This window comes from Hipposideros armiger, unplaced genomic scaffold (genome assembly GCF_001890085.2).
Source record: "Hipposideros armiger isolate ML-2016 unplaced genomic scaffold, ASM189008v1 scaffold_194, whole genome shotgun sequence".
Taxonomy (NCBI): Eukaryota; Metazoa; Chordata; class Mammalia; order Chiroptera; family Hipposideridae; genus Hipposideros; species Hipposideros armiger.
This window is the reverse complement of record NW_017731544.1, coordinates 2,704,463-2,729,197: the sequence shown is the minus strand read 5'-3', so window position 1 is coordinate 2,729,197 and position 24,735 is coordinate 2,704,463. Positions and strand designations below refer to the sequence as shown.

At 36.7% G+C, this 24,735-nt stretch overlaps 1 protein-coding gene across 2 annotated transcripts in view; it reads left to right on the top strand.

Moving 5' to 3' along the window:
• Window positions 1-24,735, top strand: part of SLC38A4 (solute carrier family 38 member 4) — a 67,680-nt gene that overhangs the window by 27,665 nt on the left and 15,280 nt on the right. For both annotated transcript variants that reach the window (XM_019653096.1, XM_019653095.1), the window contains exons 2-8: window positions 1,542-1,599; window positions 3,503-3,612; window positions 12,584-12,814; window positions 17,170-17,260; window positions 17,784-17,899; window positions 20,698-20,771; window positions 21,239-21,331. In XM_019653096.1, coding sequence (XP_019508641.1) covers window positions 12,696-12,814; window positions 17,170-17,260; window positions 17,784-17,899; window positions 20,698-20,771; window positions 21,239-21,331 — 493 coding nt within the window. In that variant the 5' untranslated portion in view covers window positions 1,542-1,599; window positions 3,503-3,612; window positions 12,584-12,695. The remainder of the gene's footprint in view (window positions 1-1,541; window positions 1,600-3,502; window positions 3,613-12,583; window positions 12,815-17,169; window positions 17,261-17,783; window positions 17,900-20,697; window positions 20,772-21,238; window positions 21,332-24,735) is intronic.

Below are 24,735 nucleotides of genomic sequence, written 5' to 3'. Positions count from 1 at the left end.
TAATAATTGTTTCAGGTTTTTGCTTGTTTAATCTTATACTCATCTGGTAACTGTGCTATCGGAAAGAAATCTTAAATTGGAAAGATCATAATTAAACAATGGAAGTTATTTGAAAAAGAAATATTCTTTAAATTTCCCTGAAAGTAAAATTAGTATATTTGTTATCATTTTTTTTACCTAGACCATATAGTTTTAATCTGATAAAGGACAAAACTACTGAAAAATAAAGAACAAGTTAGCTAAAAGGCAAATAATAGTAAATATACCTTATTAAAGATAACAGACTAAATGGGCACATTTGAAAAGGAAAAGAGAAATGGGTCACCTCCTCAATTGGACATTTTGTTTAATGTCTAATATCTTGTATCAACTTAAGAATTTTTTACTTGAAGAACAACGTTTAGCTGATTTTTTCTAGAAGTAGGACATTAACACAACCTTTGTAATCTACCATTTTTTCTGATTGGTTATCAGATTGTTCATTCGTGTTATAAAAATTGTTTTTCAATACATAAATTTTCAATTTTAAAAACTGAAAATATATTAAAATCCTTAATATGTGTAAAAATATGTTAAAAACATAAAAACCCCTTAATTCTGGATTGATTTTTAATTTGTTTTTCTCGCCTCACTTTCAGAATGAGTCTACATGACACTTTTTCATACAGAATACATTATTTGCCAACACATTTTAATTCTTTCCCTGATATGTGGAAAGCCAAGTAGATTTTTTTGAAAGGGGAAAAGGGTCTGTTTAAAAATTCTTTAAAAACTCCAGATTTTTCTTGCTCAGCACAGTTCCTTTGGAGTGGTAGCAGTGCTGATAGGCTTCTGGTTTCCAATCTCACAGCACCTTGAGTAGCTTGGTGCCATTTGGAAGTGTCTGTCATTCCATATTTAATAAGTCAATAATTCAAATAAGTTGAAAACTTATTTGTTATCCAAATAAGTCAATAATTCAAAAAAAGTAACTTGGGGGTTATCACTTTTGAGGGGTGTAAATGTCTAACTGTTACATTGTTTTGTACACCTGACACTAATAAAAAAAAGTGATTTGTTTTAAACAAAAAGAAAAAAAAAAGTAACCCTAGTGCTGTATAAATATTTTCTATGCATTCTGATTATAATAACTCATTTAACTGTCTGACTCTATAACTATTATTATTATGTTGTTGTTTTACTTTGACTTCAGTTCATAAATTTTTTGAAAAATTAACATTCCTAGGTTTATTAGTCAACCAACCTATAGAATCTTGATACAGAATGACACTAATCGAGGTAGGACTTTCAGTAGCGAGTATTTTGTTGTATAAAAGCCAAAATTCCAAAAGCAAATAGAAATTGGTGTAACCGATGTTTAATCCAAATATAAAACAGTAAACTGATTTAGCTTCACTTTTTTTTAAGAGCTGACGCAAGTTGGACAGAGGGAGGTGTTGGGGCAAGGTGGTGGCGGTGATTGGCTTGTCTCCTTCACGCCCACTGGTCTTTAAATCATTGTCTAGATGCCCAAAGGTTCATATAAGTCAACTCTCTTTCAGGGTTCTGCCATCCCACACAATTCCGGAAAGACTGCACAGGACTGGATAAATAACTAAGGTAAATATGTTTTTACATGAATATATGCAGTGTTAAAATAATGCTTCCTTTCTTCTTTTTTATGATGTTGACTATTTATTACAAATTAAAATGTTTGAAAATACTACTTGGATAATTTTTTCTTATTAAAAAAAAAGATCATTTCAATATAATGTCAGACATGGAAATTATTTACCCAGATCCTGACTGCAGTTTTCTTTTGCAGATAATTTTAGTTTTGAGCATAAAATTAGGGCAGTGAATAATAGGAAAGGAAAACATTGCAAAATCTGCAGGTAGCAAGTATTTAGTTATTTACATCTCCTGAGTAAAGAGTTGACATAATTTGTCTTAAAAAATATAAAAAGTTTTAAAAGTACATTCTCAATGTTATAACACTAAAGATTTTCTTTACCATGAAAACAAAAACACCCAAAAAAGTTAGACTAATCAAAGAAGGAACATATGCAGCAGATGTGAAAGGCTGTGTCACTGTCAAATGAAAAAATGAGAGTTGTGTCTCACCCTGTCTTCTTGTGTGACCATTTTAATGGACTATTTTTAGAGCAAATTTACTAGAAGAAACTGAGAAATTGAATAGAATATAAGCATAGCTTTATATTTTGCAGGGCTGAAATCAAGTATCGAAAACTAGAGCTATGCTCAAATTGATTAATCAGACAGGGAGAATTCTCAGTGCATTTAGGTATCCTTGCATTTGGAGCATCTTAGAGCATATACTGATGGTTTTACTCAAACGCCCACCTGATAACAAAACTAAGAGTGTTTTATAGCTCAGTGAAAAAAACATTTGAACTGATTATGTATATCATATTCATGGACTGTTAGCTGAAAGAAGTTTTATTTTTGACAAACTAAAGAAATTTAGTTGTGTTTTCTAGAAAAGATTTCCATTTATTTTATATGCCAAGCTCTTTCAGTTATTTAGATTTATTTTTAGATAATACTTTGGGATTTTTCTTGAAAGTCTTTATATTTATACTCCTAAGAAGTAGATCAGTAATTTTTAAGTACTGATACGTGTAGTATTGAGGGCTAAACTCTTGAGTTTTATTTAACCATGTTAAACAGTATGCTTTACTGTTTGAAATGATTATTTTAAATATATGAGTTACTTTAAAGAATGTGAAATAATTTATTTTCAGAAATAAAAAGCAACTCTATGGGTGGTTCACTATCAATTGTATAGAACGAAGACATTTTGAAATTTACTGTATCCACAATGTATTACAGGTATTAAATACTCTGTGCAGCATAAAGAGTTCACTGTTAATATCATCTATGTTACATATCCCTGTACATTTATGGAAACTAACTACTGTTTGGGGAAATAGCAACTAAAATTTATGCAGGAATTTAAGATGTTTCTTAATGTTTAAGATAACTAAAGAATCTATGTCTTCTTCTAAGAGCAGAACTAGAAAGTTTGTAAGCAAAATAACATTCAGATTTTTATGAATAGTTCTTTGTACCCAATAAAATGGTTGCTTTAATTCTTATATTAGCAAGCATGTAATATTCTTAGCAAAGGGAAAAGACCTCAGCACAGGGTTATTTATTTTAACTTTTCTAGTTCTCCCTAGATATTATTTCTAAGCTATGTCTAAGTAGAGAAAAAGAATGAAAATGCTATGATATTAGCACCAGCAATAGGAAGTAGTCAAGTAAATACAGTTCTACTGTGACTGACAATTTCTTTTCTAAGATATTATTTCAAACTGAATGTAGTGAATGCTTTTATGGAAGTTACCGGTAATTTCTATGAGAAATCATGCCAGGGACTAATAAGCCATCTATCAATGTGTGACTAGAATGACACTGTTGAGAAAATTGTTTAAGAGAATTTAACATCCAGGTAATACTAGATTGATTTCATTGTCAAAACTATGTTCATTTATCTCAGATACGTTTTGGACGTGGATTTAAATCGTTCCTTGGGTCCAAGATAATTTGGCTTTAAGAAGTTGCGTGACCAGCCACTTCCTGCTTGCTCAACCAAAGGGTGAATGACATGTGAGTCTATCTGCTAACTAAATCTAGATTTCAGAGTAGATTAATCAGAACTGAGTTGGCATGAAAGACAAAACACATAGGGATGGTGGGAAATGCTCTGACAATATTAGCTCCCTTTTCACTTTCACTTATCAGGTAAAATAAATGTTTGCAGTAACTAGGGAAGGTCATAACTTTTGCCTCTTGACTCAAGGACAGTTTTGCTTTCCAGATATGATGCTTTTGAAGTTGAACAACATAAGTTGGAGAAATTTGCTGCTTTGAGAATCTTGTATCCTGAATTTCTTAGGTACCTATTCAAAGAACAAGATGCCACAGTTTTTAATAACAAGAATTTGGATATAAGGAATCAGCTCATTAGGATATTTAGGTATCTCTTAGTAAATGTGATGAAACAAAGTCTTCTAATGGTGATAGTGTTCTAAGTACCTTTGTTTCAAGTTTTGATTTTGCATCTTCATAAGTGAGTGATTGAAGCAACAGTGTAGAAGATGACCACACTGCAATAACCAGTCTGTTTCTGTAAAATGTTTTTGTATCACAGAAAACAACTTCATTGAAAAGAAAGGCTAGACCACAAAGTTCTGTCAAATCAGATTTAATTTTTTCTTTTAGAATAATTTGGACCATTCATTGCTCAACAAAGCTGTTCTTTCTTATGGTAACCAGAGGGAAACATTTCCATTTCACTTTGAAATATTAACTTATAAAGGAATAACAAGAATGTATACTTGTATGTGTAAAGGGGATCATATAAAGTTGCATTAGTCTTAGTAGAATATCACACCAGGCACTGTGTTACATGTTGGGAAAATGTAGAGTCTACAAACCCGGCATTGCTTCCACCTTCATGAACTTTCTGCCTAGAAGAAGAGTCAGATATTTATCAAATAATCACACAACTAAAAATGTAAGTCAAAGTATAATAGGTATTGGAAGGGAGAAGAGAACATGCTACAAGAACCTTTAATAGAGGATCTAGTTTAGATGCAGGGCTTCTCTGACCACATGGCATTTAAAGATTTTCAGATTCTTTTCGTTTTTGGGAGATGCTTGGGGTAAGAATGTGGGGACTAGCACTCCAAGTAGAGGGAACAGCGTGTTAAAAGATCCTGAGGTGGCAATGAAGCATTGAAAGAAGTCCAGTGTATTGTTAGTTAGTTCGATTCAATAAGGGACTAAAGAGCTATGTCTGGGTTAAAGAATGTAGAGCCTTATGACATATTAGGAAACTTGACTTTATTTTTAAATTAATGACAAAATCATTTTAGGGCCTTTAGCAGGTAATTATTTGGAATAACATAATGGCCATGGAGAGAGAAGTAGAAGTAGATAAATAAGCATTGAAAGAAGGATTGATAGGATTTGGTGATGGATTGGATTTGGGTAGGGAGGTTTAGGATAGAGGAATGGGAGGTGTCAATACTGACAGCCAGGTTCCTCTTGTGAGCAATTGGGGGAATGGAGGTGCCGTGGACTGAGATGGGAGCAGCAGAAGAATCTGTGCCTAGGAAAATTATATTATGTAATATATTTTACATAATATATTACTTGATTTTATAATTATATTTTTCCAATCACAGTGTTCACCAGCATCATTCTTTTCTAGCCTACCCATGTAGTGATTCATTAATTCAATAAGTATTTATTCAGATAAAAAAGTAAATATGTAAAATCGGTTATAATAGTTTGTTCAAAAACCTGGCCTCTCTATTAAACAGAGTTCATCAGGTGCAGGGGTTCTGTATTATTCATGCTTTATCTTTTGTAGTTTCTAGCTCATATTTCATTCTCAGTATTTGTTGAATGAATAAATACCATCTGTAAAATACTTCTACATTGAAGTAGAATAGTGTGATTAATCATGTGATTAAAGTTTAACAATTATGATGGAGTCTAAATGCTTCAAAGTATGTACTTAGTGCAGACAAATGATGCACAGTATCTAGTTTCTCCTAATGTTCTAATTTTTTTAAAAAATGTGCTTATAGTTGCTGTTCCCTTAAAACAGATCAGGAATAGAATCTTCAGAGCTAAAGATATGAGCTATGAAAATGTGTTCCAACTTTTGTGAGAGGTCCCTTGGCCAAAATTGGGATTAGGGTCTGAGGTCTTAAACCACAGCTTCAGAATACTTCATGGGATGTATTACCATATTATATCACCTTCAAAAGAGAATGGAATAAGTGTTTTATACCTGGTAAAATAGCATAAGCTTAGGTCTCCCTTTCCTGATTTGTGAAGGGGTACCTGCCTTGTTAACAGTGTTTGTGAGATTTTTGAGAACTGTCAAGTCCTCTTTTAAAACTGCCTAAGGTAAATTATATGCATGTGTGGATATGCATATAAAATACTGTACATGTTTGCATGCAAATAAAGACAGCAATTAAATTCTGATTATTGAAGAGGAAAAAGGGATTTAAATTTATTGAGGACCAACCACATGCCAAAGTTTGAAAATCAAATATCATTTAAACCCTCATAATACTGCTTTGTGGTGAATGACATTACCCTCATTTTACATATGGGAAGACAGGAAAGTAAGAAGATGGGTAACTTGGCAAGGATTTATCCCCACTTTTATTTATCACCAAAGCCAGAGCTTCGGCTCTCCTTTGGGGTTTTGTTCTCTGTAGCAGAGACAGCAGTACACAGGTGGCATAGCATGCAGGCTGCTTAACCTCTCTGGGCCTCCATTACCTCATCTTGTAAAATGGGAATATGAACAAAAATAGTACCTGCGTACATCAGAAGGCTGCTGTGAGAATTAAATGAGTTGATAGACATGAAGCCCTTATAATAGCGTCTGACACATATTAAGTGCCACATGAGTGTTTTATGTTCTTTGGTTATTATTATTCTCGGGTTAGCATGGCTTAATGTGACTGACATCAATGAGGTGCCTATGAATAAGCACAAGGTGAAAAAGATGTTTACTGAAGTCCCCAGGACTGCCAACATGTATACATCTGTAACCCCCTAGAGGGGTTGATTAAGGTGAGTGGGGGATGCCAGAGGAGGAGAGCATTTCAGGGGCTGTGACTGGAATGTGCAAATGGCTTGAGGTGGTAGAGGACACAGTGAGTCCCTGAACATGAAAGAATGCTAGGGAGCTCCCCACACCAAGGCAGGGAGGGTGTGGACGAGATGAGACCAGAGAAATGGGTGGGCCACATAGAACCTTGTGGTCATGCTGAGAATTTTAGACTTTATCCTAAGAGTGAAGAGAAGACATTAAAGGGTTTTAAGCAAATGAGTGATATGATCTAAGTTTTGTTTTAAAAATCTTACTCTGGCTGTTGTGTGGAAGATGAACTGGTGATGGGGGATAAGCAAGAGAGGATTCAAGGACATCAGTTAGAATTGTTACAACTGACAATGTAAGAAATGATGGTAGCTTGGCCATGAGTGATGGTGGAAGCAATGGAACTAGACTAATTTGAGAAACACTTTAATTATTTGTAAAGTCAACCAGACTTTGTAAAAGACTAGACACCAGGAGTAAGAAAGAAAATTTTATAATAGAATACTAATACTTCTGGTTTGAGTAGCTGGATAAAGAGTGACAACATTCTTTGGATAGGAAATATTGGAAGAGAGAACTGTCATAAGTTACATTTTGGGCACACTGAATTTAAACTGCCTTTGAGATATGCAAGTGCTTACATCAGGCCATGGAACAGTGGAACTGGAGACCAGAGTAGAGGCCTGGGCCAAAGATGTAACTTGAGGAGTCCTTGGTGTATAAAGTCTTGAGAGTAGATTGGAATAAAGAGGGGCTTAGGACCTAGCCTTGAGGACTCCAAGCAATGAAATGTCAAACAAAATACTTTTTAAAAGGAAAAAACACCAACAACACAAAAGTTCCGAAAAATAATAGCACCAACATCAACAAAGAGAAGTTTTAAAAAATTCCTAGAAGCCATAAAACAAATAAGGCTGGAAAAATCTGTGAAAGAGAAAAAGAATCAGGGTAAACCAGGGTAATTGTAGGGAGCAACCAGAGGGAGCCCTGTAGCAGTTCAGTTAAGTCAACATATACAAAGAGAAGGCATGGTTCACAGGCAGCCAGTGACCGTGTATTCACCAAGGATCCTCAGTCTGGACATGACCAGGGTTGGTCAGTTTGTGTTGCCACTTTTGCCCATAGGATAAGGCTGTGATTGAGTTTGCAAAGAAAATCTGAGAATGGACTCTAGAATACTCGTAGGTATTGGGGCCTCTACAGCAAACAAAGAAGAGTAACAAGCAGGAATGGAATCTCCACCAAGAGGAAAATACACCACAGCATTTTGCTCCCAGACGAACCTCTCTCTCCTCAAATGCCAGCTGTGTCTGGGGGTGGGCTCCTCCCGGATGCCCCACATACAAACAGCTGCAGAGAAGCCACTTATACAGGACCTACAAGGGAGCAACCCGTCAGTGTGACACAGGCCTGCAAAGCTCAGAGAAGCCCTGAGTACTAGCTGTCTAAGGTAACCAATATACTCTTTATTCATAAATATGAACCTAGGATCACCAAGAACTTAAGGAAAACCATCAGCACGAAAGAGAAGAGCCAAGATAAACAACAGAATAATTCCAGAAAAACAAAACAAAACAAAACAAAACTTAATCTAAGGAACAAAAGGAACTTTTGAAAACTTCCAATCAATACACTTAGAAAGACTTGAGAAAATTTTGCGTCTGAAAAACAAACAAAAAAAGGTAAAATGAAAAATGAAAAACAGAGGAAGAGGGTAGGAACAAATTATTAGACATTAAAAACATGATTGTGAAAAATAATTAGTGGACAGGTTGAAAAATAAAATGGATATCGTTTAAAAGGAAACAATGTTTTTTTACTCTACTCTCAATACTTCCTTCTGATACTAAATGTGTGGATCCCCCCCCCCGCCACCCACCAATTCTCCAGCACCAGTTGGGTAGCCTACAATTCAATTGAATTCTGACACCGCCGACCAGCACTTAGTGTCAGGTCCTGCAGAGTAAGGGCTCAGTCCCACAAGACTGCCCCATTCAGATGCAACTGCAAGTCCAGACCACCTGTACTTCTGACCAACCAGCTATAAATCAGATTCAATAATTTGCTAGGATTGCTCACAGAACTCAGGAAAAACAGTTTCCCTACTAGATTATTGGTTTATTATAAAAGGATACAACTCAGGAACAGCCAGGTGGCAGAGATGCACAGGGCAAGGTATGGAGAAAGGGACTGAGAGGTTCCGTACTCTCTCCTGGTGTGCCGCCCCCCCACCAACTCCATGTGCTCATCAATTCCATTAGGATTTTTTATGGCGGCTTCATTACTTAGGTATGAATGGTCAAATCATTGACCATTGGTGGTTAGCTCACCCTCCAGACCCTCCCTTCTCCAATGTAGTTGGGAGGTGGGGATGAAAATTTCAACCCTCTAATCACATGGCTGATTTCCCTGGCAACCAGCCCCCATTTTTAGGGGCTTTCCAAAAGTCACCTTACTAACTTAAACTGAGAGGGGCTTGTTATGAATCACAAAAGATGATCCTTTCACCGTTATCATTCCAGAAACTGGGGACAAAAACTAAATATTAATTGCATCACATTAATAGCTCTGCCTAGGAACTGGAGATGAAGACCAAATATATATTTCTTGGTATATCATCATATCACTCACCGGACATTGGATGGCCACTCACGGCGGCTCACGGCAGCTCACACCGGCTGCCTGCCATCCACTCACGGTAGTTCACGGCAGCCCACTGCAGTAGGGGCTGCAAGCCTACGCCACTGCCGGTGACTCACGGCAGCCCAGCTCCAGGTTGAGCTATTATTCACCATTTTAGCTGTAGAGGGCGCAATGTCACTGGCCCTCATGTGGGATCGAAACCAGGGCCCTGCTGCTCAGAGCTGGCGTCCCAAGCCAAATCTTTTTTTTTTTTTTTAAAGATTTTATTGGGGGAATTGGGGAAGGGGAACAATGATGGGGAATTGGGGAAGGGGACCAGCCAAGTTGTTGTTCTTCAATCTTCATTGTGGAGGGCGCCAGTCACCATCTGGCTTCCTGTTGGCAGCTTGTGGCCTCTAAGCTCAAGTTGCCGAGTTCAGTCTTAGTTGCAGGTGGGCATAGCCCGCCATAGAACAGGCAATCTTGTTGTTACACCAGCTGAGCCATCCTGCCACCTGTTGGCGGCTCAGCAACAGCTCAGCTCGAGCGCAGCGTCACTGGCCCATGTGGGAATTGAACCGGCGGACCTGTTGCTCAGAGCTCGCGCTCTTAAGCCAACTCTTAACCTTAACGCACCACTTGGCCGGCCCTAGAATATTCTTCTGATCAGAAGAAAGATACAAGTCTTTTAATTGAATGGGCTCTCCACATGCAGAGTAAGATGAGGTTTTTAAAACGACTCACACCTAGTTGTATTCTGGAGAAATTTCAGATAATGATAATGAGAAAAATTCTAAAATCCTTCAGAAGGAAAAATAAAAGAAATGAGAATCAGACTCATCAGTGGAAGCTAGAAGTCAAGAGATAAATATCTTCAACATTATGAAGGAAAATTATTTTGTATCTAGAATTCAAACAATCAACCAAGTTTGAGGGCAATTTCCAACATGAAACAACTTAGAAATTTTGTTTACAAATATGGACATATTGTGTGAAAAAAGTTATTCAAGGTTTATTTCAAAACAAATTGAAGAAAGAAGATGGGATGGCAGTCAAGAAACATTGGCAGCTGAATGATACCCAGAGGGTGGAGGAGGAAACCATTCAGAAGATAAAAATGTATGAAAAATCCATTTTCAAAGTTTGAGTAATAAAAGATTATATTTCATTTATTATATAGTCAAATATAACTCTTGGCTCTTTGGGGCATATTATTTACACAGTCATGTGGTATACGCCCTGATTATTGGTTTTTAGTGATTAGAAACAACCTATAGAAAATTATAAGAGATTTGTTTTACAGAATGGTATGAAAATACCATGAATCTCAACATTTACAAGTATTTCATTAACTAAGACAATTAGTGCATGGGGAGGAAGGATAGAAAAAAGTATGCTAATTTCCTTATTTTTCATAGGTACCAGCTGAGTTGATAAACTAAGTCAGAGCTGTTTTAGTGAATACTTTAAATCTAGAGTGACCAACTTTAAATGAAGAACTAAAAACAGAAACTGTGATTAGTGGTTGCTGCTGGGAAGTGAAATTGGCCTGTGTGATGTGTGAAAGCTTTGTACTCATTTAATTCAAGCTTCTATTTTTTTTTCTTTTAACCATATGCATGTCTTACTTCTATTCTCTGGAGGCTTTCAAGATTTTTCTCTTTTTCTTTGATGGTACATACTTACACTCCCTTATTTATTTAGTATTAATGAAAATATTCATTTTTATTCCTCCTGTTTGAAGTACTTTGTATTTTTTAAATCCTGAGAACCTCTATCTTTTTTCATTCTGCCTTTATGTCCTTCTATTTTGTCTCTCCCTCAGCTCACAATTCTCTCATATTAGCATAGCCATTAGAATATGTTTAAACTCCTTATTCTCATTTTCTCCCCATACCTCCTAAATTTATATTTTTCTTTCTTTATCTCTTTGTGAGATAATGTGGGTGATTTCCACAGATCTTTCTTCCAGTTTCATTACCCTTCCTTCAGCTGAGTTTTCTGTATTTCAGTGACTATATTTTTTTGTTTTTAGAATTCCTTTTTAGGCTCTTTTTCAAACTAGCTTTGTCTTTTCCACTGTTCTTATTTTATGGGTGCTATGTATTATTTTAAACCTTTTTATCACTTTTTATTATATTAATTTTAAAGTCCCTTTTAAATTGCTTTGCTACTCAGGTTGTGAATCATCATTTTTCATGCCTGTTCATCCTAATAAGTTTCCATGTGTGTTTTGTAACTTTCATAATTTGGAGTGTGAACTCATCTCAAGTGTGTGTTGTCTTCCACAGATGTGCTGCTTGTAGCACTAGATTGTGTAAGCAATCCCATGATTTTTTTTTTCATATTTGTCAGGAGATTTATGGATTTTATGAGTTCTAGAGCAATTTTTATATTAGTTTCCCTGCTCAGGATTTTTTTTTTCCAAATGGGTAGTGTACTTTTTAGAACCACACTTACCAAGAGTGACTGTATTTCTCCTAATATAATGGTTCAACAAGAATTGAATGATTTTAATAAGTAAAACTTTCAGGAGAAATTGTATCAACAAAATATGATGGATTCATTGCATTTCTTATTTTTACACAATGCCAGTCACCCCTTTTCAGTTTATAATTGAGGAAAATGAGGTCCAAAAAAGTTACGTAGCTTATGCTGAGATCCAATGAATTAAAGGCGAACAGAACATAAAAACTGGATCTCTTTGTTATTAAAATGCTTTTAATTGTATATAGATGGCGACTAATGCTGTTACTATTTTTAACTTTGGCTTCATGATCCAAGCGCCTGGAAAGTAGTTCCCTGACCTGATGTACCACGTGTTGCATTTTGGTGGTGGTAATTCTTTCATGAACAATTAGCAAATTAAAGCGGTAATTTTTTTATGTTACTGCTAGGAGGGACACTGATAGATTCTGCATTGACAGGTCATTGTTTGTCAACAATTTATTATTGTCTCCTTTTCTTTTAAGTCATGCAATCTGCTTAAAAATACCTAAAGCTTCTTGAAGACTGCTGCTATGTCTTAAGAGTTATCCTTTTTCTTCCCACGGTGACTAGCAAAGCACCTGCCTCTGTTTATATCCATAAGCACTCTGTAAATATGTGCTGATTTGGCAATTTGTTTGTATAATTATTTCTTTGCTTCCATATATCCTTTTTGTATTGGGTAAAGGAACCTTTGTGGACATATTAATACGAAGTTGTCAGGAGTTGACTTCCTTCCCATGTTTTTTACACAGAGCATACATAAAGTAGGAGTTTTATATTCATTTATCTCATTTAAAGAAAACTGTAATAATTTGTTTTATGTTCTGTTTGCAGAACAGAGTGTACTGAACATCAACACAAAGTGGCAGAGACTTAAGCTGAAGGTACAGTATATTGTTTGCACTGAAGGAGCTCGTGTGTGGACAAGAAAGCGCTGACAGCTCAGATGGATCCCATGGAACTGAGAAATGTCAACACTGAACTTGATGATGAGAGCAGCAGTGGAGAAAGTGCTCAAGACTGCTACACCAGGATGGGAAATTTAGAAAAGACAGCCATGAGCAGGTATGAGATTAAAAAGGACCAGGTTCTATGGAAAAGTAAGAGAGGTTTAGGGGCATGGAAAACAAGGTCCTTGTTCAGGAAGAATTGGGTTTACTTCCTATTTGAGAGATAACAATGATATTGATGTTAACATATCAACTCCCTGATCCTAAAGTACACAATATTATGTCATTTTTATATGTTAATCCTTCGTGTGACTAATTTAGAATTGAAGTTACAGTGTTCCTGTCCCCACTAATAATGTAATTTTAATTATAGTAGCCTATCACTTCTCTTAACTTCTGACCATTCTCTCTGAGACTCCTCTTCTTTGACTACCCTTTCAATGTTGCTACATCTCCAGAGGTCTGTAGGGATACTTTTCTCACTGAAAGTGTCCTATCAGCAAGCTCATTCAGAAGCACCATGGTTTCACCCACTAAACATATGCCATTTCTTCAGCCTGTTGTACTTCTCAACTGAATTCCAAATCATTTATTTGTACTGTCTACTACACGTCTCTACTGAATGATTCGTGTCTGAATTGCTTCACGTACAAAGTCAAACTTGTAATGTTAATAGAAACTCATAATTCCCTTAAAACCCTGCTCCCCTTCCAGTAATCCCCATCTTGGTGAAAGTCACCACTATCGTTCAGCAACTCAACCGAAAGACATTGTTGTCAACTTTGACTCATCCCCTCCCTCAAATGGCACATTCAATGTTTGGCTATATCCAGTTAGTTCTACCTCATTAATGTTTCAAATCCACCCTCTTCTCTGTATCTGTTCTATTGCCATCTTACTTGAGGCCCTCATCGTCTCTCACCTATCTGTTAAAACATCCCTGATTTGTCTCTCTGTTGTACATCTTGTTCTCCTCCAACGAGCCCTCCACCTCCTTGCACAAGTAACCTTTTATAATTGCAAATTGACTCATGTTCCATCCTTAGGTAAAGCCCATCAGTGGCTCCCCATTAACTATAAGATAAAGATGAGACGATATATTGCCTGGCATGTGTGACCCTTCAGGGTCTGCCCCTGACCTAGCTCTCCTGTCTTGTCTCTTGCCTGCTCCCTATTGTACCCTCTTCTCTAGCCTTGTTGAGCCACTCAAAGCATCCTGTGCCTTCACTCATTCTGCTCCATCTGCCTGGAATGCCCTCTCAGTATCACGTATCTACCTTCCCCTTTCTCTCAATTGACTCCACTCATCCTTCAAGACTCATCTCAACGCCAGGTATCCTATGAAGCCCTCCCCCAGGTGCAAGTGGCCATTCCCTCCTTTGTGCACCCTCCCTATTCAGATATCCATCATGCTACTATAACAGGTTAATGGCGTCTGTGGTCCCAGCACATATCACATTGCCTGGTACATAGTAGGTGCACGATAGTTATTTGTTAAATACATCGATTTCTCAGAAAATGTTATAAAATACAAATTATGCATGACTTAAGACACTCAGAAGGTTACACCTGAAACTAATACAATATTGTATATCACTATAGTTGAAAAATAAAAAAATATTTTAAAAAAGACACTCAGAAGGGAATTTTTGACTAAAGCTAGACCTGAAGTAGAGAATATGATTTTCAAACAAGGATGCCTCATTTCACTCACAACACCCAGGAAAGGCCATCAGGAGGAAACGCTGTTCTTCCTCCAAGGAGTCAGTGCAGTAAATTTTAGGGTTGTTGGACTACAGCGGCCCTGGAGATGCAAATCATAGCACTTTCTAGAGCCGGAAAAACAATGTGACAAAACATGGGGTTTTGGAACCGGCATAGTAGTTGCCTAACTTTGGAGAAGATATTTATCTTCTTTGAGCTCCAGTGGAAACTGCAGAATGGCAAAATAGCACCCATTTTTCTGAGGATAAAGTGAGTTCCTAGAATATAGATGATACTCAGCAAACTTTTCTTATTTCTCCTTCACTTCATCACCCTTAGTAAATTGATCCTAATCTGAAGGTTCTTTTGTTTCTGAGAAGGATGCAGACAAATAGGAGCTCTGCAGGGGTGTTCAAGCTGAAGGGACACTGTCCCAAGAACAGTCCTACAGAGCCATTTCCATTTGGTTTTCTAAAAGCCATAATGGAAAGAACAAGAATGCTTTTGTTAAGCTCCCTATAATGTATTCTGGACTGCTCATAGGGACTTACCTTTTAACTCCTCACTCAAACATGGGTCATCATTTTGCAATTTTAAAATCACTTTAAAAAGAAGAGTTTTAGGGCTGGCTGAGTGGCTCAGTTGGTTAAGAGCTCACTCAAGAGTGCGAGCTCTGAGCAACAGGGTCGCTGGTTCGATTCCAGGCCCGAGCTGAGCTGCCACTGAGCTGACAACAGGTGGCAGGATGGCTTGGCTAAAAATAAATAAATAAATAAATAAAATAAAATAAAAAGAAGAGTTTTGTTTCTGTTTGGTTTGGATTGATCCCTTAAATGTAAATTTTTTGAGAAATTCAACATAATGCATTTATTTGGGATCATTATACTTGTGTTTTCAATACATGCTGGATTTGGTATCAAAACATTTAAAATACTGGGGACATTTCTCATATATTTTAGATAATCTTGACATATTTTATGACTACAATTCATCCCAGGCCCAAATAAGAACATGCCTGAAGAAAGAAAATCTAATTACTTTCACATTCTAAATTTTAAAAGCTACTCATGGACTAAAGGATTCCAGTTTATTCATTAAGGCAAAACATAGACTGTTGGATATTCCAGAGTTTAAATTCGGATGACACTTGTTTTTATAATCTTTAGGCCCATTTCATCTTATTGTCTCAGATTCTAATTATGAATATTATATACTAGTCACCACATAGCGAGCATATTAACTACAGAGTATTTAAATGAAACACAAAAGGGAGTGGGTGCAGAGATGGAAGAAGGCAGCATCTGAGGGCATTATGCTTCAGATGAGAAACAGAAGGAGAATGCCAGGAAAAGTTTCTAACTTGTATGCACACTGTGAGGTCCTAGAAAACCCACTCCTTGGGTTCTGGAAAAGCACGTAAAACATTGTGATTTTTGTCTTCTGGGTCTATCTACACCTGATATTGTTTTCTATCCTCAAAAAGTCACCTTGTCAACCCTCTTCCTCACAAGATTATTTTTCAGGATTAGTTCCTGTTATTAATTTGTATAGATCTCCTATAATAATTATTTTGTACATTTTTTATTTCTAAGGGTTATTTTAATAAAACACTTTGTAAGGACTTTACCTTACTTTCTCATACAAGAAATGTTCTAAAAAATGCACTCTATCTAATTATAAAGCACTTTTATGAAGCATGCATAGTTGAGCATTTCAAATGACAAAAAGCCTGTGTGATATTTTGTAGCGTCAAAATACTATGGTGGCAGCTGGACTCATTAGTCAGGCCTTCTGGAAATGTGGCTGGTACTCGATTCATGTCCTCAGAGCCCCTGACATAACTGCAGGAGCTGCCAGTACAGTTAAGGGGTGTGCAGCTTCCAGCCAGACCAGTCACAATGTCCCGTGAATAGTGACCTTTTAAAGTCCTGCTTTCTTCCAATTCTTCTACTAAACCACTGGGTTTCTTTAATGTTTTTCTGAGTTTCACCCATTGTCTAATTACCCAAGCACGTTTTTCAGAGTAAATTAAAACACACTCACACATAAAAACAACCAAACCCAACACAGAGCTACCATGGAACTACTTTCCAGCAAAGGCTATGTGTGAATCAACAGGTGGAACCAAAAAAGGGAAAATACCAGCCACAGGGTCCTGCTTGGAACTGCGTGGCCCCGTGGAAGACCCTAGACTTGGAGCCTGCTGGGTGTGTACATGCTACCTCACTTATCTGAACCATAGTTGCCTCATCTTTAGAGTAGGGGCACAAAAAGTGCCTCTTGTGGGGATGTTTGAGCTTCGAATGAGATGAGATCACAGTGCCCAGGCACTTAGTAATATTTAGTGAATGAATAAAATCATCTGATTATGGTGTGGTAGTAGTTGATAAACCTCAGTCACCACTCTGTACCCTTCCTTTGGAAGGGCTCTACATGGAAACAAAATTAGCTCGAATTCCCTTCCTTGTGTAGTTAATGTGGGGAGAAGAAATGTGGCTTTAAAAAATTCCAAATAAAAACAGTATTTTCTTCCTTCATAACTTCCTCCCTCCCTCCCAAAGTGTGTTTGTAACTGGAGCTCAGTCTTTGGTCTGGAAGGAACACTAGTATGAAGGTGGAAAAGAAAAGAAAAGAAAAAAGCGTTTTAGGTGTCTGGTGTTTCCTTCCCATATTCAGTTACTTAGATCACCTGAAAGATAAATATAATTCAGAGCATTTACTTAGATGTTTTTACTTTCTTATTTGCCTTTTTGTATGTGTTTTCAGTCAATTTGCTAATGAAGATACTGAAAGTCGGAAATTCCTGACAAATGGATTTTTGGGGAAAAAGAAGCTGGCAGATTATGACGATGAACATGTAAGCGAACCTCTGCTTTCGGGCAGTAAACAGGACTCGGGGTTGTCTGACTACCTAGCTCTCTGTGGGAAAACAGTGTGACTGAAATTTTCCAAGCCTTCATCAGCACATTCTCTGTTTATTCAGGCCCTTACGGGAATAGGGGCTTGTTTTTCCTGTTCGCCATATGGCTGCATAAATCATTTATGAAATTTGTTTTTTGGAGACATCATTCTAACCCAAATGTAATCTGCAATCATACATGCTTTCCCTTTCTTTATGTTACTCAGCCTGTATTTTTCATTTTTACTAAGACCTCCTGCTAAAGCCAAGCACTGCATTCCACTGAAAACTACATGCTTTTTATTGAAGTTGAGTCAATAAAAAGCTTTTCTTCAATTTACCTTTGTCTTCAATCTTAGACTATAATCTTCTCCCGTAAAGATAATGGGAGAATAATAATAATCCAAAAATGGTTCATTTTTTGGCCTTTATTTTTATTTTTTTATTTTTTTTGTTTATAATGCATCCTTTTTTCTTCAAGCATCCTGGAACCACCTCCTTTGGAATGTCTTCATTCAACCTGAGTAATGCCATCATGGGCAGTGGAATCTTGGGCCTGTCTTACGCCATGGCTAACACAGGGATCATACTTTTTATGTAAGTGAATGGACATATCTACATTTGGTTCGAGGCCTGTGCATACCTGGTGCTCTTTCAATTAACAATCTGAAGTTTGATCTTTGTGAACAGAAATAACCTGAGAAAGCATTGGCATATTCCTCTTGCTTTTAGATAAAATAGTAACCTGAGGAATAATCAAAGCAGCCTAATCATAGTACTTATTCAACCAACCATCTCTAACAACATGGCAGAAACTTTATGCACACAACCACCCAAAGTGATGGAGCAGACCCACCAGTCCTTAGGACCATTTAAAAAAGTAATTCATTGCTCAGTGGATGCTTAAAATAATTTAGTGTTAGTAGTCAAAAGATCTTTCCCAGAAGCAAATATGACTTTATCACACTATTAGGAAAAAGATCCCATTCCTAACCAGGCTACAGAGCTCTGTACGCCCTGGTCTCATGTCATACCCCATCCCCATGTCCCTGGGTGCCAGATACACTGGGCACACTGGCCTTCTCTCCATCCCGTGAAGGAGCCATGTTTCCTCTTACCACAGAGCCTTTGCACATGATCTTGGTATCTCTTCCCTTTTCCTTTTCATCCAGTTAACTCCTCATATCTCAGCTAAGCCTCACTTCCGTGCTGCCTTTCCCGACCTCCATGACTGGGACAAATCACCTTATTATATACTCAGCAGTTGTAATATTTTAGGGTAGTTGTCTGATTCATTTGATTAATGTCTATCTTCCTTGCTACACTATAATCTCCAGAGAGGTGAGCCCAGGCCTGGTTTGGCTCACTGCATGTCTGCATCCCCAAGACCTAGTACATTGCTTGGCACAGGAAGTATTTACAGAGTGGCTCAAGTTTATTTCTTAAACCTATTCATTTTAATCAAATGTAGTCAAATGCTGCCTCAAAGTAATAATGCCACATACCTGACCTGGAGGATGGATATTGCACTGTTTGTGACAGACAGCCCCAGATGCTTGTGTGTATTACGTACTCCCTGGTATTTTCTAAGACACAGTTGGCAGCACTGGAATTCTTTACAAGAATAAAGTCTAATGTTAGTCAGGCATCAGTGTGAACGCATCACAATCCCCAATGCAATGCTAGAGCATTAAATAACTGTCTAAGAATGCAACATTTATATTACAAAAATACGCTATTTATGCTCTGTACATCACTTATGATTAGATAATCACAAGCTATTTGAGGGCTAAGGATCAGGCAGGACTATAAATGTTTATGTTGTGTCAGCGCTTTCATTGAAATGTTTCAGTTACAATATTTGTTACCTGAGTGGGTTTTTTATGTTAACTTTACTTTTATAAGCCATGTTTGAAATAAACCTTTTTATTTTTAATTCTCTTAATTTTAATGGCTAGAGATGTGTTCATCTATACAGTTGTATAATTTTGCAATGTACACTATCTCTAAGACAAAAAGGGCTGCCTTCTCCTTGTTATACTATTAAAAATAATTAGGAAGGTAGCATAGATCACCCATTACTAGGGAAAAGAAACACTTCCCCAAATCCTAGAGCCACAGATCATTCTCATGGGAGGAGAATATTCCACTTTTAAACCCAAGGGCCTCATTTCAGGCTTACAAACATGGAGCAGTTTAATTTTGCCAGAGCAGCTAAATGGCTAGACACAGTGGATGTGTTTTGTGTGTCCAAGCGGCACAGACGGGATTCAGCTCTCTTCCTTATTTCACAGCAAGTGACACAGGGTTTCACTGGTTTTACTCTTAGTGTTTTCTGCCAAAGCAAGCCTATGTTTAGTATACAGAGAATGCTCATTATTTTTCCAGGGAACAAAATTATATAATCTGAATTATGTAATTCTTTAAAAGTAGGTAAGTTCATAAGGCATATGGAAAAATACATGAACAAGTCATTGATTACGCAGTTCTGGCAAACACTTTATGGAAAATAAGAGCACAGTATAGAGTAGCTATAAAATGAATAACTCATGGTCCAAGTGTACATTTTGCAACACCGAGTTCGGTAGGAATTACCAAAGAATATTGTCAATCGTGGGGAAAATGTTTAGTTTGCTCTCATCATGTAAAACAGACGCAAATATGATTTAAAAAAAATTCCAGGTAAAGTTTAGTATTGTTCCTTAATTTATTATACAGATGCTTTTATCTACCCTTATTTTTGCTCTCCAATTCTTGGTTTGGGAGCAACACCGATCACTATCTACATAAAGAAACCATACATGTATGTGTACATGTGGAAGGTCCTGAACCAGAAGTGATTTTTTCTGAATACAGAAAAGGACTTTTTTTGCACCGTATACTTACCTTTCTCTGTTTCTCTATTACACAGGCAATTGCCTGACCCTCTTGTTCACAAAGTGTCTTATCATCTAATGTGCCAGATCAGTAGCAATGGGGCTCAGACATTACATGCTTTGGGTTCTATTTGTAGAGTTTTAGATTAAGTTTCAGTCAGACTATTGAATAGCACTTCAATATATGTGTTCGTGTGAATATCATGCAAATAAGATGCACATAGACCCATGTGCTGAGTAAGTAGATTTAGTATTTGCTAAGTTTGCTATACATTTAGCATTGAAGTTCTGAACCACGAAGTTTGGTAACACTAAAAACAAGATATGTTCAAATTCCAGTTCTGTGACATTAAAGAGTATGTGTGGAACGCTGAAAAGAATTTCTCGGCTTCCCCCAAATCCACATACTTTTTGAAAGTTAATTAAAAAGACCAACGTGACAATTTATTGTAATATCTAACATTATTATGTCTTACTTATTACAGAAACTTTATTTTCTACTCTCTTTTCCCTTCACAGAATCATGCTGCTCGCTGTGGCGATATTATCACTCTATTCAGTTCACCTCTTGTTAAAGACTTCAAAGGAAGGAGGTATGCTACTCATTAAGTCCAAAATGTTCTATTTTGATTCTCATTAAAAGTTTTTCAGTCAGTAGCTCCATAACTGAAGGATGATGTGAGTCAATGTCACATTTCCTTTTCCTCTGACCCCAGTAACGTGGTCTCTCAATGTTTCTGGTTATTTGGGCAACTGAGAGCGGTGAAAGTCAATTGGCTCAGGTGGAAGCCAAATAGAAAAAGAGATTTTTGGTGGATGATGCAAGTGACAGTTTTGACTTAACCGCATGGAGCTAACAGGAATGAAGCCATTGCTTCTTGTTTGAAGAACATTTTCACCTGTTTCGTATTCGTTTCTGAGATTGCATCTTTTTGGGTTTTATAATTTCTATATGGTGCTTATTTACATGTTTGACAGTCCATTGTAGAATTTTGTTATAGACATATCTGAGTCATTAAAACAATCTTTTTAACAAAGGTTATTTTGTCTTTGATTGTAGGATCTCTAATTTATGAAAAGTTAGGGGAAAAGGCATTTGGATGGCCTGGGAAAATTGGAGCTTTCATTTCCATTACAATGCAGAACATCGGAGGTAAGGGGATATAACTTTCAACAGGCGACTTCAACTTTCCAAAGAACGTTCAGTGCAGAAGAGAACTCTTAGGGCAATACAGAAGCGCTTTCAATCCAGAAAAACAGCTTTGTAGTTTTTAAGTTAAAAAGATAAATTTTCTTAAATAGACCTGCTGTCCCTCTTTAATTAAAAATACCAACATGTAAGAATGAAATACAATATAGAAACCTACCAATTGAATTCTAGAATTAAAACATAGAATAGAATAAAAACTTCCTTGATTTCAAATGCTATTTTTCAAAGAAAAATTAAAGCATTAATACTTATTTTTGTCATTGCCAGAACAGTTGATGTTTTATATGTATGACTGAATTTATTTCATAAAATTGAAAATTAAGCATCTGAGGGGTATAGCCAAATTTTGGAGTCCCTGAGCCCGCACAGGTCCAGCCCTTTAGAGATGTGCTAAGGTGAAGTCTAGCTAGGTGTCAGAAGCACTATAAACCATAGATGGCTTGATTCTACAGGTTTTTATAATTCCTACTGAATTATAATTTCCAGAATAAAGCCTAGAGATATGCATTTTTAATAGTGTTCCAGGTGATATGTTTGCCCATCAGCTTCACTAGGCCTCTTGTTTGTGTCTTTGACCCTCAGAAGGCATCTAGGCCTAATTTCAGATGTCCTACTGGCTATGTCCCCCTGCGTGGTCCAGACTATATACCCACATAGTGGCGCTTGTCCTCACCTCCTACCCAGTCCCCAAAACCTGCTATTCTATTCTTCTGTTCTTTCTTCTCTCAATGAATAATACCAGCAGTATCCAATTTCTTAAGCCAGAAATCTGGGTATCATCCTAAATTTTTCCTTTCCGTCTCTCTTTAACTATGAATATCCAATCAAATGCAAACCAGCTCCTGTCCATTCTATCTCTTACTTAGCTCTTGAATCTCCCGTCATTCTGTTCTCACCACCACAGCTCAAGTGATCACCATTTCTGCTCAGACTATTGTAGCAGCCTCCTAACTGGTCTCCTTGCCTTGAGTTTCCTCTGCTCCCATATCTAATTCATCGTTCAGATTAGCTTTCTTAAATTCAAATCTATTCTTGCTTCTCCTGTGCATAAAATTCTTCCTCATTATTTTCAAGGTAAAATTTAAACTCTTTGGCCTAACACATAATGGTCTCCATCATCTTTTCTCCACCTACCTTTCTGATACTTTTCCTATAACCCTCAAATCTATCTATCTATCATCTATCTATCTATCCCCTATGTGTCCTGTGTCATACCATCATACCATCACAAACTATATTCAGTTCCTCTATTCTTATAGTCCTCCAACCCTGACACACACATTCACACACACGCACACACACACTCACACTCACACTCACACACACACACTCACACACACACACATCCCTCCCCCCTTCCCATGAGCCATTGCTTCTGTAGGCTTTTAGGGACTAGTAGTTCCTCTGGGCTCCCTTAGCCTTCTTTGTAGGTATCTAATCTGTTACTTTTTTTGAAAAGATATTTTAAAAACCTTGCATAGATAATAGACTTCTGTATTCTTGACGCACTTGAATTTGAGTCTGTTTCTGTCACTAACTGTGACCCTGGGAAAATCACTTTACTCTTCTAATTTTCTATCTATGAAAATGAGAGTAATATTCCATTTCACAAGGTCATTGTGGGGATGAAATAAGATAACATATGGCACATAATAAGAGTTCACATAATAATGCTTCCTTCTTCCCTGGTTGTGGGATTCAATATCCATTCTCTCTGGAGCCCTTCTGATTATTTTCTAAATGGGCATTTTTATAATTATAAGACAAATATATGCTAACTGTGAAAAACTAAAACATTACATAAATACATAAATTATAAAGAAATGTTTATGCAAGTCACCCTTAGAAATAACTACTCCAGGTTTTCCTCTACGCCAAACTTAACCAATATACCGTTACTGTTAAAATCACAACATCTTATAACATTGATTTTCAGCTTGGTTTTTAAAATTTAACAATTTCATATATTTGTTATTTCAATATATTTGCATATTATTCTTTTTAATGGCTGTCAAGTTTTCCTTTGTACAATTACACCATAATTGGTTTACTGAATCCCCTATTGATGAACAGTTTTTCACTATTACAAACAATGCTGCAGTAAATAAACTTGCACAAAAATCTTGCAAAAAGGTAACCCTTTATGATAAACAAAAATCACTGGAGTTATTTAGGATTTCTGGAATGCAGCAATTCCTTTAATAACCTTTATCCAACTATACCTGCTCCTCTAATGGATAGTTAGCGAAGAAATAAATAAAATTCAGGCATATCTTAATGATTTGTATTTGTTTCTCTTCATATTTTTATATAGTTAAGACTACAATCCTGGGTAGAATTTGACAATAATGTCAGGATTGTATCATTCATTTCGCTGGTTTGGAACCACAACCATATCGGCTCCCAATCCCCCACCAAATAGAATGCTGTACATTTGGCTCAAATTTTCAGCCTTGTCAAGATTTAAGGTATCAAGCATTTTATAGGATCACCTCATAGTTGATCTAACTTATTTCTTTGGGCAACTGAAATAACCTTATGCATATTTATCCCTGAGCCCAACAGGCTGAGTGGCAATAGCACTGTCTGTTGCTCAAAGTATAGCTACTAATATGCATCTAAATAATCAAATAAACTATAAAGTGGTCTCTCGATCAAGCCACACACATGAAAAGAAGTGTGGCTTTAAGGAGTAAGATGAAATTTTATACATTGTTCCTGAAAATTCTTTCACTTTGGTTATTCTATATGATTAGCGGTTATTTTGGCCTAAGGAAAATCACTTGTATTTCTGTATTTAGCAACTCCACATTTAAAACGTTTAATTTTCTCAGTCCCCTGAAAAATTAACATTTACCATGGATGTTTCAACACTGGCAGAATACTGTTGACATTACCCAGACAGGCCTGTATCGTTCTGAATTTTCAAAGACCAAACACATTAACAGTGGTAACATCACTGAACGTCAGCAATTAATAGCTTTCTAAAATTGAATGTTACCTCACTGAGCCAGTTAATCAGACATATCTCCTCTATTTACATTCGGCAAGATTTAGCTTTAGCCAAGGTCTTTGTAAAGATTAACCAAATACTGTTTGCAGAAGATACATTAGCTATTGTAAGAATCATTTCACTTTACAATAGAGAAGAAACACTAGCCCAAAATCAGGGAACTTATATTTTGGAAATGACAGTTTTCAAGCTGTGAGACTTTGGACATGTCATTTAAGCTCTCAAAACCTTTATATCCTCAGCTATGTAATGAAGATAATAACATACATCTTGCTGTTTCACAGGTGATTTCAGATGATTGAATGGAGTAATGGGCAGAGCTAAACAATGTGGG